This window comes from Pseudophryne corroboree, chromosome 2 (genome assembly GCF_028390025.1).
Source record: "Pseudophryne corroboree isolate aPseCor3 chromosome 2, aPseCor3.hap2, whole genome shotgun sequence".
NCBI classification, from domain to species: domain Eukaryota; kingdom Metazoa; phylum Chordata; class Amphibia; order Anura; family Myobatrachidae; genus Pseudophryne; species Pseudophryne corroboree.
The window spans coordinates 75637124-75655175 of record NC_086445.1 but is presented as its reverse complement, the minus strand read 5'-3'; the positions used below and the strand labels follow the sequence as shown (position 1 = coordinate 75655175).

Here is an 18052-nt window from a genome sequence, read left to right as displayed (position 1 = left end):
CTATGAGGACACCTAAGTCATTTTCCAGTACAGAATCCCTTAATTTTACCCAATTTAGTAGGTAGGTGTAATTTTTGTTCTTGTTACCACAGTGTATTACCTTACACTTGTCTGTATTGAAGCGCATTCTCCATTTCGCTGCCCAAGCTTCTAATTTAACTAAGTAATTCTGAAGCGACTCAGCATCCCCCTCCGCATTTATAACTTTACACAATTTGGTATCATCTGCAAAAAGTGACACCATGCTTTCTAGACCTTCTGTTAGGTCGTTAATGAAAATATTGAACAATAGCGGTCCTAATACTGAGCCTTGCGGCACACCACTTAGCACTTCAGTCCAAGTTGAAAAAGATCCATTAACCACAACGCGCTGCTCCCTATTATCTAACCAGTTTTTGACCCAAGTGCATATTGTGCTTCCTAGCCCTGATTCTTGTAGCTTGTAGATAAGTCTCATGTGTGGTACAGTATCGAACGCTTTGGCAAAATCTAAAAAGATTACATCCACCTCTTTACCCTGATCTAGGTTTGCGCTTGCTATTTCATAAAAGCCAAGTAAGTTGGTTTGACAGGATCTGTCCTTCATAAACCCATGTTGATTCCTTTTAATGACCTTATTGACTTCAAGGAACTTCTGAATACTATCGCTTAGAATACCTTCCAATACTTTCCCCACTATAGATGTAAGACTAACTGGTCTATAATTACCTGGTTCAGCTTTACTTCCCTTTTTGAATATAGGCACTACTTCCGCTATACGCCAGTCTTTGGGAACCATACCTGATATTACTGAATCCTTAAAGATCAAAAATAGCGGCATTGCAAGTTCAGAATGAAGCTCCATTAGAACCCTTGGGTGAATACCATCGGGACCTGGTGACTTATTAATCTTTAAATGTTTTCATTGGTCACAGACTACTTCCTCGCTTAAATAAGTACCTATCAGTGGGATATTCTCATTATTGAGATTATATGTTAGTCCCTGAATTGGGTCCTCTCTAGTAAATACTGTTGAAATAAACTAAATTTAGTTTGTCCGCTATGTCATTATAATTTTTGCTTAAGACTCCCAACTTGTCTTTTAAAGGGCCTATGCTCTCCTTCTTTAATCTCTTGCTATTAATGTATTTAAATAATTTTTTGGGATTCGCTTTGCTTTCCTTTGCTACTAGTTTTTCAGTTTCTACTTTAGTCGCTCTTATTTCCTTTTTGCATATTTTGTTACATTCTTTATAGTGCTGAAATGACTCTGCTTCCCCGTCAGATTTGTATTTTTTAAATGCTCGCCTTTTCTTGCCCATAAGTTCCTTAATCTTTTTGTTAAGCCACATCGGTTTATGATTTTTATTCCTTTTTTTGCTGCTCGTAGGAATAAATTTGAGTGTATTTTTAGCTAGCAGGAATTTTAGTACCTCCCATTTCTCCGTAGTATTTTTTCCTAAAAACAAACCTTCCCATTCAATATCCCTGAAAAATACCCTCATCTTATCAAAATTTGCTTTGCTAAACTTTAGAGTCCTAGTTGATCCAGTATAGGGCTGTTTATGGAAACTGATATTGAATGTGACCATATTGTGGTCGCTGTTTCCTATGGGTTCCCCTACTATAATACCTGATACCAAATCCCCATTGTTTGTTAAAACCAGGTCTAAAATTGCATTGTACCTAGTTGGTTCCTCAATTAGTTGAACTAAGTAGTTATCATTAAGTGTGTTTAAAAACATATTGCCCCTAGCAGTATCACATGAATCGTTTTTCCAGTTTATCTCTGGATAGTTAAAATCTCCCATCACTGCTATGTCTCCTACTCCTGCTGCTCTTTCAATTTGCTTTAGTAACAATTCCTCATCAGATATGTTGACACGAGGCGGCCTATAGCATACACCCAATACTAACTTTTTTATTCCTTTTTCCCCGCATGCAATTTCTACCCATAATGTCTCGACAGTGTCTACAGTCTCCTCCTGAATATCTTCCCGTATATCGGGTTTTAAAAACGGCTTTACGTAAAGACACACCCCTCCACCATTTTTTATTTAGTCTGTCTCTCCTAAACAGTGTATAGCCCTCTAGATTGACTGTCCAATCATGAGATTCGTCCCACCAAGTTTCAGTAATGCCTATAATATCATACTGTTTGCTTGCTGCAAGTGTTTCTAGTTCACCCTTTTTACCAGTAATGCTTCTGGCGTTTACATACATACAACTAAGATAAGTATTTTCCCTTGCGTTAGGGACATCTTTCACCTTATGTAGCAATGATGACCTGTAATCGTCATTGGTTAGTGCTTTGGTAAAATCTCTTTTAGTACCCATGTTAGTTACCTTACCGCCTGCTCTTACCCTCCCCCCAATTTCTCCCCCATTTCGTTTACTACCCCCATCCCCACTATTCTCACTGCATGACCCATAGTTTCTAGCTAAACCCTCCCGCCAGGCTCCTAGTTTAAAATCTCCTCCAACCTTCTAACTATCCTTCCCCCCCCCCCCCCCCCCCCAGCACCGCTGCCCCCTCCTCAGTCAGGTGCAATCCGTCACGACAAAAGAGATGGCGCCTGACTGAGAAGTCCGCCCAGTGTTCCAGGAACATGTGAATAATCTAGTCACGCAGTGGCGCAGCGGCAGGCTGTTTTAGCAGGGTGCAGGGCGCATTTTGCCCTTTAAAAATCAGGAAGGCTGCGGCACCCTGCTGAAACAGCCTAGCGTGAAGACTATGGAGGTAATTCAGAGTTGATCGCAGCAGCAAATTTGTTAGCAGTTGGGCAAAACCATGTGCACTGCAGGGGGGGGCAGATATAACATGTGCAGAGAGAGTTGGGTGGGGTGTGTTCAAACTGAAATCTAAATTGCAGTGTAAAACTAAACCAGCCAGTATTTACCCTGCACGGAAACAATATAACCTACCCAAATCTAACTCTCTCTGCACATGTTATATCTGTCACACCTGCAGTGCACATGGGCCCTCATTCCGAGTTGATCACTCGCTAGCTACTTTTAGCAGCCGTGCAAACGTATAGTCGCCGCCCACGGGGGAGTGTATTTTCGCTTTGCCAGAGTGCGAACGCCTGTGCAGCTGAGCGACACAAAAAACATTTTGTGCAGAACAAGACCTTGCGATCGGCTGTGCGAATGGAATCGTCGCTAGAAGCAGTGCAAAACAACGATGCTCTTTGTACCCGTACGCCGCGTGTGCGCATTGCGCCCCATACGCATGCGTAGTTTTGCAGTTTTTTAAAATGATCGCTACGCAGCGAACATCGGCAGCGTGCGATCAGCTCGGAATGACCCCCTATATAATAAAGAACTATTGTAACTTAGCAAAGGATACTGGGAAGGATGATGGTGGTGACGGCATACTGTATGCAGCACTCAGTAGAAATGGATTTTATAGAAATTCTCTGAATGTACCACTGATCATAGAGGGGTTTATTATTTATTATTATTACCAGTTATTTATATAGCGCACAGATATTCCGCAGCGCTGTACAGAGAATATTTGCCTATTCACATCAGTCCCTGCCCCAGTGGAGCTTACAATCCATATTCCCTACCACATGTACACGCACACACATTCAAGCTAGTGTTAATTTTGTTGGGAGCCAATTATCCTACCAGTATATTTTTGGATTGTGGGAGGAAACCGGAGCACCCGGAGGAAACCCACGCAAGTACGGGGAGAATATACAAACTCCGCACAGTTAGGGCCATGGTGGGAATCGAACCCATGACCTCAGTGCTGTGAGGCAGTAATGCTAACCATTACACCATCCGTACTGCCCCGTAGTGGACCGATATCAAAGAAGGGGCTCTAGGAAATGATTTTGCATAGTGAGTTTAAACAGAGTGAAGTTTATTAAATGTATGACATGGCACATAAAGGGGGTATGATTGATTGATCTGAACTTTTAATTTAAATTTGCCTGTTTTACTTTTGATACTGCTACCTCAATTAATTGTACTTCACCTGTATACATAAGTGTTACTTTCTCCAATAGGGAGAAGGCATGAAAGGGGTAATTGATCCTTATGAAGTAACAGTCAAAACATTGTAATGGAAAAAAAAACAACCCTATATAAGACACCCATATACATAGATCTAAATAATCACATTTGCTGTTCTATTTATAGTTATGGGGCTCATTCACACAAGGATTTTGCCTCTACTTTGCAAGCTGTGCAGTCAGGACCCCCTACCTCTTATTATGCACACATTGCCCTACTGTAGCTGCGAATTGCCCTTTAGCAAACAGTCCATCACCTGCTCACACTGTAGCGGGAAGACATAATGACACAGCAACTCCCATGAACCCTCAGTCAGCACGCTATATACAGGCCCTGCTTAATTTTTAAACAACATAATGTAATTTCTTGGTTAGGTGGCTTGCACAGTACATATGAAGAATGCAGCATCATTATATAATAATTAATGGGGATGATTACTTATCTTAGACCTTAAGTACCTTTTTACTGTCACAATTCTGAAGCCTGCAATATGCAGAGGCTTCCTTCCAGTCAAGTGGATGACTGTGATTAATACTTTTTAACATACAAATAGAGAGCAACGAGTCAAGAGCAGACACTCTAAGAACCACCGCTCGGCACACATTGGGTGGCTAATAACTGGATTGCAGGACGCGTGCGTTAACACATTGCTTGGAATGAGGCTCTTCTGCGCTGACTGAAGCCATCGACTAGCTGCGCTTTGCTTTTACTGTATCAAAGGCCGTTGTGAGATCTGTGAACTAAATTTCAAGGGAATACTTAAAAAAGAAAAAATATTTATATGTTTAACAGAAGCCTTCAGCAAGTACTCGACCTGGAGAGAACTGAGAGCGCTTTATTTTACAAGTCTCTTTGCAATAGAGCGTTTGAAGCTGGTAACCTTTTTTGTTGTTAGTGGTGTAACAGCCGCTTCTTTCGGGCGCTCTCTCTTTGATTTCTTAGAGAGTTTTTGTCCTTCGTTTTAGAGACTTCAGTTTACACTCTGCACTGATTCTATGGCACTTAAAGTTCCTCATAGTATTTATTTTTCAGAATTGACACAAGTTTATTAAGCAAACAAAATGAAAAGATTTTTCCCCCCCAAGCTATATAGTGTGCACGTACAGTCGTCATAGGCAAATGCAGGGGAGGGGTGTTCCAGTTGCCCAGATTGCTCCTCCTCTTGGCAAGTGGCTCAAATTATGACAACCGCAAGGCTCAGTCTTAGGTCCTCTGCTTTTCTCTATCCATACCACATCTCTTGCCAAACTACTCAGCTCTTTGGGATTTCAGCATCACCTGTATGCAGATGATACTCAGATCTACCTATCCTCCCCAGATATGTCACCATCTGTATTGGGCCGTGTCACTGAATGCCTTTCTGCTATTTCATCTTGGACGACATCTCGCCACCTCAAACTTAATATTTTCAAAACAGAATTAATTATATTTCCACCGGCCAATAGTAGGTACCAACCTGATATCTCTATAACTGTTGAGAACTCTGCAATCACCCCTACCCCACAAGCTCGCTCCCTAGGTGTCATTCTTGACTCTGATCTGTCCTTTGTTCCCCACATTCAATCTGTCTCAAAATCATGTTACATACATCTAAGAAACATATCCAAAATACGATCATACCTTACACAAGACACAGCTAAAACTCTGATCCATGCTCTCATTATCTCCTGCATTGATTATTGTAACCGGTCTTCCCAAACAGCGCTATTAACCAAACTGCACCAACATACATCTCTTCACTCATCTCAAAATATCTCCCTACCGACCTCTCCGCTCTGCACAAGATCTGCATCTCTCATTCACATGTATTACTTGTTCACACTCAAAATTACAAGACTTTATCCAGGCTTCACCCACTCTGTGGAATGCCCTCCCACGCACAATAAGACTCGCACCGCCAGTGCAGCGCAAACCGCATCGCAGCAGGCACTTAACTTAGAGTATGCAGGTTCTCGTGATTAAAAACCCAGTTTAAGGTGCGAGAACTGGCATCTCCCGAGTAGCGATGAGGACAATTGAATAGCTCTCGGACCTCCTTCCTGGCACTATTAACATCACACAGAACTGAATCCAGCCCTTTAAGAGTACCTTTCTATCACAGTATGTAATGTTTAATTAAAGAAGTAATCCGTGCCATTTGCAAATAGTGGGTAATAATGCGTCATGTGCTGCTTGAGTCCCTCATGCAAGCTTTCTGTGGTTAGTAACACGAAAATAATTTGTAGTTATATGTTCTTCATATATCAGGTGTGGTACAAAGTATCAACACCAGATTGGGCATGTCCACGGGTGTGGATGATTGCATTGACAGTTTCTAGGTCGACAATGTTTGAGTTGACAACTATAGGTCTACAGGGTTGGAAAGTCGACAGGGGTTCTAGGTCGACATTGTTTAGGTTGACAGTTCAAAAGGTCGACATGAGTTTTTCATGTTTTTTTGGCGTCGTTTTCTCCGTACAGTGACCAGGAAGTCCAATTAGTGCACCATGTCCCCTTGCATGGCTCGCTTCGCTCGCCATGGTTCGGGCAAGGTGCCTCGCTCCGGGGTATAACGTTCCAATCGTAGTCCACGTGGATCATTAAGTATGAAAAAGTTGACCTTTTGACCTGTCGACCTTGAAACCATGTCGATCTAGTGACTATCGACCAATAGTGGTCGACCTAAACATTGTCGACCTAGACAGTGTCGATCTTCAGACCGGATCCCATGTCCACATAGTGTTTCATCTAATTGTAGCCCTAACCGCAGCTTTACCCTAACGGTGAAATGAACTGTCGGCATTCTGCCTGTCGCCGTTCAGTGTCAACATTGTGGCCATGTCGATGTTATGTCACTTTTTATATTGTGAAATCGATATTATGTTGACTTTTTGTTCATGATGACATTCAGGACATGGCAATATAATGGCTGCATACCCATAAATGTAATATCTATAGCAATCGATTGCCTCATTTTTGCTAAGATATTGCAGCAAATCTGACTGGATTAATTTTTAAATTCTTACAGTGGTAAATTTGTGTGTTTCGAGAGTTTAAACTCTGCAAGTTGGGTGTCACAGTCTATGGAACGATGTGGCTTCCCCAGGAAACATGCAGGGGTATTTTACAAGAGCTGGACCTGTAGGACCAGCAACTGGTGGCCAGTTCAGGTACGTGTTGTCCGAGAATTGGCCAACATTTGTTTTGTGCTACTCTTGGTCTGGAAATCCTGCAGATCACTGATCCCTTTGTGTGCATATGTACAGGAATCCGTGGACTGCAGGATTCTGGGAGTTATTCCCACCTGATCTACTCCATTTAGAATGTGGCCTGAGATATTTTGGCTAAAATGCTCAGTGGTGCAACTTCCACCCCCATAGAGGCGCAGGTACTATGGGGCCTGGAGTTGTGGTATCCAACTACAAGGTCAGAAAAGGTGCACACAATATGGGGTAAATGTTTCTGATAAATTAAAATTTGCTTTTGAGAAACTGTTTTGTATAGGGAAGGGGATGTGATCTGCAACTACAGTGGCAAATATTGGCTGCGTATGTAGGTTAGAAACCGTTTCAGTAGTTTAATATTTCCACCACAGTGCAGCGGAAATTACATATATACAGGTTAAGTATCCCTTATCCAAAATGCTTGGGACCAGAAGTATTTTGGATATGGGATTTTTCTGTATTTTGGAATTACTGCATATCATAATGAGATATCATGGCGATGGGACATAAGTCTAAACACAGAATGCATTTATGTCTCATATACACCTTATACACACATCCTGAAGGTCATATAATACAATATTTTTAATAACATTGTACATTAAACAAAGTTTGTGTACGTTGAGCCATCAGAAAACAAAGGTTTCACTATCTCAGTCTCACTAAAAAAAAAATCTGTATTTCGGAATATTCCGTATTTCTGAATATTTGCATATGGGATACTCAACCTGTATTATCGCGACTGCCCAGACCTTATACAATAGAATAAACCAAACTAATTTCCCAGCGGAAGATTAAAAAAAAAGTAGGACACCCAACATATTTCCAGTTGGCCCACGGAATTAACGTTTTTTTCCCCTCCTCTTCACTGTTGCACCTTCATTTCTTATTTCTATGTAAAATGTGGCCGCTCTCTATGGAATATATATATATATATATATATATATATATATATATATATATATATATAATCTGCTTTAAGGCTATCACAATGCTTTTCCCTGTGATTTATTCTGTAGACATGGAAGTGATGAAGCCTCTAATTGGAGATGAAGGAAATTCTGATGGCTTCTCCGATGATGATCAGCCTATTCAGCGACAGCACCACCGCGACACTGAGGACGGCCTGACGTACGTATTATAGCTTTCACACAATCCATCTCATTATTCCTTTCATGTAATTAGCTCTGTGAATGGTGGTAATCGCTGCTGGGATATCCAGCATGAAGCGGTGGCATTGTACAGTCCTGCTAATGCCATGTGTTATGGGTTTTATAGATAAACCCACATAACTGTTAAAGAATTTCAGCGGAACGTCTGCATATTTTACGCTCCCAGAAATTGCGGCTACAATTCAAATGAAGGGCAAAAGCTAAAATATTTGATTTGTTGTACAGCATGGGGTAATGCTGTAAGAAACACCTTTAAATTGTACACCCATTTGGTGGCTACTGTGATAATGTATCCACCAATGGTGGCATGCTTAGCAGATGTAGATGAGTTCGGTGAGAGTAGAACATGTAAGTGACGTGAGTCTTTGTTGTGCTGTGATTAGCTTTTTAGAAAGGACGAGTTTTAAATGGCCTGCGTGCTGGGTAATCTCTGACACGTTAAGCAAAGTAACAGCGCAACAGCGACCGTTTCAGCGATTTATCACGTATTTTAATTAATAGCTATAAACATTCACAGTGATGCAATCAAGTAAACATTTCTTCGTGTTGATTAATCCTGACTTGAATTAATTTTGGCCCATATCTCTTTACAGAATCTCTTTTATGTCATCTTTTTGTTACAAGCGTTTCAGTTAGGTCTGAACGGGTTTCAACTTCCATCCTACTTCAGTGCTTTTGGGGGGTCATTCAGATCCGATCGCTGCTGTGCGTTTTCGCACAGCGGGCGTTCGAATCCGAACTGCGCATGTGTATGCACCGCAATGCGCAGGGGCGACGGACGGCTGCAACGGGCATCGGCGCCCTACGACGGGATGGTGCGAAGGATCTATTTGCACAGGTGTTCGCAAGGAGATTGACAGGAAGAGGCCGTTTGTGGGTGGCAACTGACCGTTTTCAGGTAGTGTCCAGAAAAACGCAGGCGGGATCAGGCGTTTCAGGGAGGTTGTCTGACGTCCGCTCCGGCCCCGATCAGCAGGATTCCATTGCACAGGAAGAGTAAGTCCTGGGCTGCGCAGAGACTGCACAAAATCTGTTTGTGCAGCTCTGCTACACATGTGATCGCACACTTGCACAGCGAAAAACCACTCCCCCTGTAGGCGGAGACTATCTGATCACAGGACTGCAAAAATCGCTGCCCAGCGATCAGATCTGAATTAGGCCCCTGGTTTGTACTGTATACGCCCTCCTGCTTCTTTTACTAGGTATAGATTGTTTTCTGTCTGCTCCTTCCCTGCTTTGTATTTCTAGCATCAGACTGGGTTGTTTATTTTCATTACAATTAGAAACAACATAAAACTGGTTACAGAAAACACGTATATCCTATTTAGCAGCCCGGTGTCCTATGTGAGGAGAGTGGAAATAACCAACGCTGCCTGATGATGTATCAACATAGCAGAAACAGCAGGATGCGAGGGAGAAGGAGGAATGTATTTAGTCCTTTAACATCTGGACATTGATTAAGTTACCCAGTATGCCAAATGTGACCCACACCATGCATCACGCCACATATCGCTATGCTTAGTCTGCGACTTTGCCAATTCCTGAGTTTAAAAAAATCTCTAATCCTTATTACTTAATCCACTATTAAGGAATTCATTTGCAGGGAAAAGTATGCAATCAAAGGTTGCTACTTGTAGCGGAGAGCGTCTAAGTTGCGCCAGGCGTGTTGCCCCATATGGCACAAAAAGGTTAGGTGTATGAGGACACAGTAGTCCTTAAGCTCCCAGATGAATGTGTCTTAGAATTGCCTAGCACAATCTAAAATTTACTTTTCTCATGCGTCCTAGAGGATGCTGGGGACGACATCAAGACCATGGGGTATAGACGGGATCCGCAGGAGACATGGGCACTCTAAAGACTTTTCATTGGGTGTGAACTGGCTCCTCCCTCTATGCCCCTCCTCCAGACCTCAGTTTTAGAAATGTGCCCAGGTCGACTGGATGCACTCTGAGGAGCTCTACTGAGTTTCTCTGAAAAGACTTATGTTAGGTTTTTTATTTTCAGGGAGATCTGCTGGCATCAGACTCCCTGCTTCGCGGGACTGAGGGGGCAGAAGTAGGAACCAACTTCCTCAGAGTTTCATGGCTCTGCTTCTGGCTGACAGGACACTATTAGCTCCTGAAGGGAACTGAACGCTAGCCGTGTCTAGATGCTCGCTCCCACAGCACGCCGTCACCCCCGTCACAGAGCCAGAAGTCAGAAGACAGGTGAGTATGAGAAGAATGATCTTCAATCAAGTAAGTGACGGCTAAAGGTACCGTGCGGCTGGTGGGAGCGCAGCGCGCCATGTTGCCCACACATACACAGGCACTGCAGGGCGCGGGGGGGGGGGTGCCCTGGGCAACATGAAACCTATGGAAACTGGCATAAATAAGGGGCACAGTCCTATCCCCGCCAGTATAAAAAATTACCTCTTAAAAGCTGAGGAGAAACACACCATTGAAGAGTGGAGCTTCCTCCTCAGTCAGCCAGCACACTGCTCAGCGCCATTTTCTCTCTCCCCTCAGGCTGCAGAGACGCTGGTCCTCCTCCACTACTGAACAAGTATCAGGGTGCAAAACAGGGGGGGGCACAGTGAATTTGGTGCTATATATTTGTGTGATTAACATTATAAAAGCGCTGCATGTCAGTGGGCATTTTGTGTTCACAGGCATTGTGTTACTGGCGCTGGGTTGTGAGCTGGCAAATCCCATCTGTGTCCCTCTGACAGATTTTACTGTGGGTCTGTCCCCTATAAATCCCGGAGTGTCTGTGGTGTGGGTCTGCATGTGTGTGACATGTCTGGGGCAGGGAACTCTGTGGAGACATGTTAGGGACACAGGTGTAATATGACACCAAGAGCCTGACTGGGTGAAAGGTTACATGATAGTGTGAATCATATCAGTAAGAGGTTGTACTGAATCTCATACAGAAAATTAAAATAATCTGTTGAAGATGTGATTTTTAATAGTTCTGCCTTTCATCCACAGGGACCTTTCTGGGTCACATACAAATTTGCACAAGTAGTACAAACTGATACCGACACGGACTCTGATTCCTGTGTCGACACTAGTGATTCCAGGGGAATAGGTCCTAAGTTAGCAAAAAAGCATTCAAAACATGTTTTAGCTATAAAGGAGGTGTTAGAAGTTACGAAGCCCCCTCTTTTACCACAAGGAGAGGGTTTACTTTAGTAAAGAAGTAATGTCATTTTCCCTCCACCTCAGGTCTAATTTAACCTGAAAATAAATTTCAGATTCCCAAAAGGAATTCAGGCAGCTTACCTTTTTCCAAAAAGGTGGGAGTCACCCCGCATTTTAGACAGGGCCCTGTCATAAAAGAGAAAAGGTGTTTCTCCCTGCGCCTGGAATGGCTTCACTTAAGGAGCCGACAGACCGCAAGTGAGTGAGGTGATTTATTGATGTGGCCAAAGGGACACTACTCAGGCCTACCATTGTCTGTGAGTGGGTGAGTAGTGCTATTGAAAAGTGGTCAGAAAACTTGTCAATAGACATTGACACTATAGATGGAGACCATATACTCCTAACGTTAGGTCATATCAAAGACGCTGCTGTGTACGTACTAGAATCCATGAAATATATTGGTTTCTTGGGATCAAGAACCGCTACCATGGCAGTATTGGCTCGGAGGGCGTTGTGGATTAGCCAGTGGAATGCTGATGTAGATTCCAAAATAAAATATGGAGGCTCTCCCGTATAAAGGTGAGGCCTTGTTTGGTGATGGGCTGGATGTGTTAGTCTCGGCGGCTACCGCAGGTAAGTTGACATTCTTGCCTTATGTTCCTACACCGGCGAAAAAGACACATCACTCTCACATACAGTCCTTTCTGCCCAACAAATACAAAAAGGCCAAAGGTCTCCCCTTTTTTCTTTTGCAAGGGGAAGGGGAAAAGGAAAGAAATCCGCAGCGTCTCCCGGATCGCAGGAGCAGAAGTCCACCCCTGCTTCTGCCAAATCTGCAGCATAACGCTGGGGCTCCCTTGCGGGAGTCCGCTTGGGTGGGAGCACGTCTGAAACTTTTCAGCCAAATCTGTATTCAATCTGGCCTTGACCAATGGGTCTTACAAATAGTGTCCCATGGGTACAAACTAGAGTTTCAAGACGTCCCCCCATGCCGATTTTTAAAATCGACCTTGCCAGCTTCTCTTCCGGGAAGAGAAGCAGTAACAACGGCAATTCAAAAATTATGTCAGGATCAGGTCATTGTCCTGGTACCCTTGGCACAGTAAGGAGAAGGTTTTTTTATTCAAGCTTCTTCGTAGTTCCGAAGCCGGACGGCTCGGTCAGACCGATATTAAACCTGAAAATCTGAATCTCTACCTGAAAAGGTTCAAGTTCAAGATGGAATCCCTGAGGGTAGTGATTTCCAGTCTGGAAGAGGGGGACTTCATGGTGTCAGTAGACATAAAAGATGCTTACTTGCATGTTCCCATTTATCCTCCTCACCAAGCTTATTTGAGATTCGCAGTACAGGATTGCCATTACCAGTTTCAGACGTTGCCGTTCGGACTCTCCACGGCACCGAGGGTATTCACCAAGGTGATGGCGGAGATAATGGTCCTCCTTTGTTAAAAAGGAGTCAATATAATTCCTTATCTAGACGATCTCCTGATAAAAGCGAGATCCAGGGAACAGTTGGTGCAGAACATCGCACTCTCCCTGTCAATACTCCAACAACACGGTTGGATCATGAATTTTCCAAAGTCGCAGTTGGAACCGACGACAAGATTGTCCTTTTTAGGGATGATTCTGGACACAGAAGTACGGAGAGTATTTCTTCCAGTGGAAAAGGCTCTGGAAATCCAGAAAATGGTCAAACAAATATTGAAACCAACAAGCGTGTTGATCCATCAATGCATTCGGGTATTTGGGGAAAATGGTAGCGGCCTACGAGGCCATACAGTTTGGCCGATTTCATGCCAGAGTATTCCAGTGGGACCTGTTGGACAAGTGGTCAGAATGCCACCTACACATACACCGGAAAATATTCCTGTCCCCCAAAGCCAGGATTTCGCTCCTGTGGTGGCTACACAGTTCTCACCTACTAGAGGGATGCAGGTTTGGGATTCACGACTGGGTCCTAATAACCACGGATGCAAGTCTCCGAGGGTGGAGAGCAGTCACACAGGGGGAAAGCTTCCAAGGAAAATGGTCAAGTTAGGAAGCCTGCCTTCACATAAACGTTCTGGAATTGAGAGCCATTTACAACGGCCTTCTACAAGCGGTACATCTTCTTCAAGATCCCGTGCAGATCCAGTCGGAAAATGTAACAGCAGTCGCGTACATAAACAAGCAAGGCGGAACGAAAAGCAGAGCGGCAATGGCAGAGGTGACAAGGATTCTCCTCTGGGCAGAAAGACATGTTAGAGCTCTGTCAGCAATTTTCATTCCGGGAGTAGACAACTGGGAAGAAGACTTCCTCAGCAGACACGATCTCCATCCAGGAGAGTGGGGCCTCCACCAAGAAGTCTTCGCAGAGGTGACGAGTCTTTGTGGAGTTCCTCAAGTAGACATGATGGCATCTCGTCTAAACAAGAAGCTTCAGAGATATTGTTCCAGGTCGAGAGACCCTCAAGCAATAGCAGTGGATACACTGGTGACCCAGTGGGTGTTTCGGTCGGTATATGTTTTCCCTCCACTTCCACTGATTCCAAAAGTTCTCACAATAATAATAAGAACAAGAGTTTGAGCAATCTTCATTGCCCCAGACTGGCCAAGGAGGGCTTGGTATCCAGATCTTCAGGAGTTGCTCATAGAAGATCCTCGGCTTCTTCCTCCTCGAGAGGACCTACTACAGCAGGGGCCGTGTGTGTATCAAGACTTACCGCGGCTACGTTTGACGGCATGGCTGTTGAGCGTCGGATCCTAGCCCGAAAGGGTATTCCCAAGGAAGTCATCCCCACTCTTATTCAGGCCAGGAAAGGAGTAATGTCTAAACATTACCACCGTATTTGGAGAAAATATGTGTTTTGGTGTGAATCCAAGAAGGCTCCTACGGAAGAGTTTGAGGTGGGACGTTTTCTCCATTTTCTGCAGGCTGGTGTGGATGCGGGCCTTAGACTGGGGTCAATCAAGGTCCAGATTTCGGCCTTATAAATTTTCTTTCAAAAACAATTGGCCTCCTTTCCAGAAGTTCAGACGTTCGTGAAAGGGGTTCTGCACATCCAGCCTCCATTTGGGCCTCCAGTGGCACCATGGGACCTTAATGTGGTGTTGCAGTTCCTTCAATCGGGTTGGTTTGAGCCTCTACAAGAAATAGAGTTGAAGTTTCTCACTTGGAAAGTGGTGATGCTTTTGGCCTTGGCATCCACAAGGCGGGTGTCTGAATTGGGGGCCTTGTCTCACAAGAGCCCTTACCTGATCTTCCATGAAGATAGGGCAGAGTTGAGAACTCGTCAACATTTTCTTCCAAAGGTGGTTTCCTCTTTCCACATAAACCAACCTATTGTGGTGCCAGTTGCTACTGACACGTTCGCTGAGTCAAAGTTTCTAGATGTGGTTAGAGCTTTGAAGATTTATGTCGCTAGAACAGCTCGAATACGGAAAACAGAGGTTTTTTTTGTCCTGTATGCTCCCAACAAGATTGGGTGTCCTGCTTCCAAGCAGACTATTGCGCGCTGGATCAGAGGTACGATTCAGCAAGCTCATTCTACGGCTGGATTGCCGTTACCGATGTCGGTGAAGGCCCATTCTACTAGGAAGGGGGGCTCCTCCTGGGTAGCTGCCCGGGGGGGTCTCGGCATTACAACTTTGCCGAGCAGCTACTTGGTCAGGGTCAAACACATTTGCAAAATTCTACAAGTTTGACACCTTGGCCGATGAGGACCTAAAGTTTGGTCAATCTGTGCTGCAGGGTCATCCGCACTCTCCCGCCCGTATTGGAGCTTTGGTATAGACCCCATGGTCTTGATGTCATCCCCAGCATCCTAGAGGACGTATGAGAAAATAGGATTTTGATAACCTACCGGTAAATCCTTTTCTCCTAGTCCGTAGAGGATGCTGGGCGCCCGTCCCAGTGCGTACTTTACCTGCAGTTTAGTTATTACAATTACACAAGTTGTGTTATCTTGGTTTCAGCATGTTGCTGCAATTAGTTCATGCCTGTTGGCGTGTGTTATGTTGAATGCCATGTGTGCGGCATGGTTGAGGGTGTGAGTTGGTAGATATCTCACCACTAGTTAAGTAATTCCTTTCCTCGAAATGTCAGTCTCCCTGGGCACAGTTCCTACAACTGAGGTCTGGAGGAGGGGCATAGAGGGAGGAGCCAGTTCACACCCAATGAAAAGTCTTTTAGAGTGCCCTTGTCTCCTGCGGATCCCGTCTATACCCCATGGTCTTGATGTCGTCCCCAGCATCCTCTACGGACTAGGAAAAAAGGATTTACCGGTAGGTTATCGAAATCCTATTTTTTTCCCTCATGGCGATCCTGAAGTGATATCTCTCCATTGTACACAAACTCTCTGGCTACATGATTCCTGTCAGTACTACAGTCCAATCGGATCCATAGTTACGCTCACATTACTTGTTCTACCAATAGTTGCTAAGAGCACCTTATTTAAACCTGCTCCAGTGAGCTACTCATTGCCAGAACGACTCACTTTACACCCTGGCTTCAGGCTCCAGCTGCTTCCGCTTTGTACCTGTATTTCTGCTCCACTCAGCACCTGATCTCCAGCAAGTACTTTGCATTTCCACCAGTGCCTGATTTCCAGCTGGTCCTCTGCATTACCATCTGTACCTGTTCTCAGCTAGTGGTCAGCTTTCATCAAGCACCTGTTTCTCTACCAAGTACCGCAAGTATCCGGATCATGGGGGTCATTCCGAGTTGTTCGCTCGTTGCCGATTTTCGCAACGGAGCGATTAATGCGAAAATGCGCATGCGCATGGTATGCAGTGCGCATGCGCTAAGTATTTTACCACAAAACTTAGTAGATTTACTCACGTCCGAACGAAGAATTTTCATTGTTGAAGTGATCGGAGTGTGATTGACAGGAAGTGGGTGTTTCTGGGCGGAAACTGACTGTTTTCTGGGAGTGTGCGGAAAAACGCAGGCCTGCCAGGATAAAACGCGGGAGTGTCTGGAGAAACGGGGGAGTGGCTGGCCGAACGCAGGGCGTGTTTGTGACGTCAAACCAGGAACGAAACGGGCTGAGCTGATCGCAGTGTAGGAGTAAGTCTCGAGCTACTCAGAAACTGCAGGGAATTATTTATTCGCAATTCTGCTAAGCGAAGATACACTCCCAGAGGGCGGCGGCCTAGCGTGTGCAATGCTGCTAAAAGCAGCTAGCGAGCGAACAACTCGGAATGAGGGCCCTTATGCTAGCTGGTCTAGTTTTGGGTATCTGGTAACTGGGGCTATAACTGAGTTTCAGGTTCCAATTCCAACTCTACATATCAGCATGCAGGTTGCAGATTTCAGCTCCTGTATTCAGTACACAGTCATGAGTTCCGGATTTATGGTTTCAGTCCGGAGTGTTGAGTTCTTGACATTTAAATTGAGTAATTTTTATTGAAATTTTTAAATTACAAACAAGCAATAAAAATAATATACAGTAAACACGATAGGCATAGAAGGACAAAAGAGGAATAAATCTAGTCATATGGCAGTAATAAAAAAAGAATGGCACAGTAACTGAGACAGGATATATACAGAACTTGACTCCAGTTTTAGTTTATTCTCATTCTGAGTTTCAATTGGCCTTGTGCCCCTGAGTTCCTAGTAGTGGGTCCAGCTCCTAGGGGATCTATGTATTAAGACTTGCAGAGAGATAAAGTACCAGCCAATAAGCTCCTGACTGCCATGGTTACAGGCTCTGTTTGAAAAATGAAAGGAGCTGGTTGGTTGGTAGTTAATCTCTCTCCAAGGCTTCGTACATTGACCCCCAAAAGTTCCTGGTATCAGTTTCTGCGGTTGAGTTCTCCATGATCAGTTCCATGTTATTATCACTTTGGATTCCAGTTCCGTGTCTAAGTGACTTTCCCTGTCTCCAATGCTGCTTTGCTCCTGGTTAGTCTTATGCCCCCTACACATTTGCCGAGGTGCCCGACGGCCGATACGGATTACCCGGGGGCGGGGTGACGGGGGGTGAAGTTTCTTCACTCCCTGACGTCACCCGGCCCCATAGCCCTGCATGCTAATATGGATGATATTGTCCATATTGGCTTGCAGGTATAAACGAGCCGGCACCAACGATGAACGACCGCAGGGCCGCGCTTCGTTGATCGTTGATGCTTACACACTGAAAGATATGAACAATTTCTCGTTCATTACTGAACGAGATTGTTCATATCGGCCGCACACATCGGCAAGCAAGTGTGTAGGGCCCTTTAGTAAGGCATCCAGTTTCAGCTTCATCTAGACCAGGGATGGGGAACCTTTGGCCCTCCAGATGTTGTTGAACTACGCAACCCAGAATGCCCTGCAACAGTTTAAGCATGACCGAATAGCAAAACTGTTGCAGGGCATGCTGGTATGTGTAGTTCAACAACAGCTGGAGAGCCAAAGGTTCCCCATCCCTGATCTAGACCTAATATGGATCAGCAAAGAGGAAAGGTTATTGAGAAATTGGTTGCAACTCAACTAGAAACGCGCCTTAATTCCCTCAGAAGACCTGCCTAAAGTCATACATGCATTTGTATCATCACACCTAGACTACTGCAACACCCTCTACCTTGG

General features: G+C 44.4%; 1 protein-coding gene across 4 annotated transcripts in view; it reads left to right on the top strand.

Annotated features, from left to right (window-relative positions):
• SLC36A4 (solute carrier family 36 member 4) overlaps window positions 1–18052 on the top strand; it is a 588683-nt gene that overhangs the window by 54384 nt on the left and 516247 nt on the right. For all 4 annotated transcript variants that reach the window (XR_010201554.1, XM_063951426.1, XM_063951427.1 and 1 more), the window contains exon 2: window positions 8225–8336. Coding sequence is in view for 3 of the 4 variants with exons in the window: in XM_063951426.1 (XP_063807496.1) it covers window positions 8225–8336 (112 nt within the window). In the remaining variant the exon portion in view is untranslated. The remainder of the gene's footprint in view (window positions 1–8224; window positions 8337–18052) is intronic.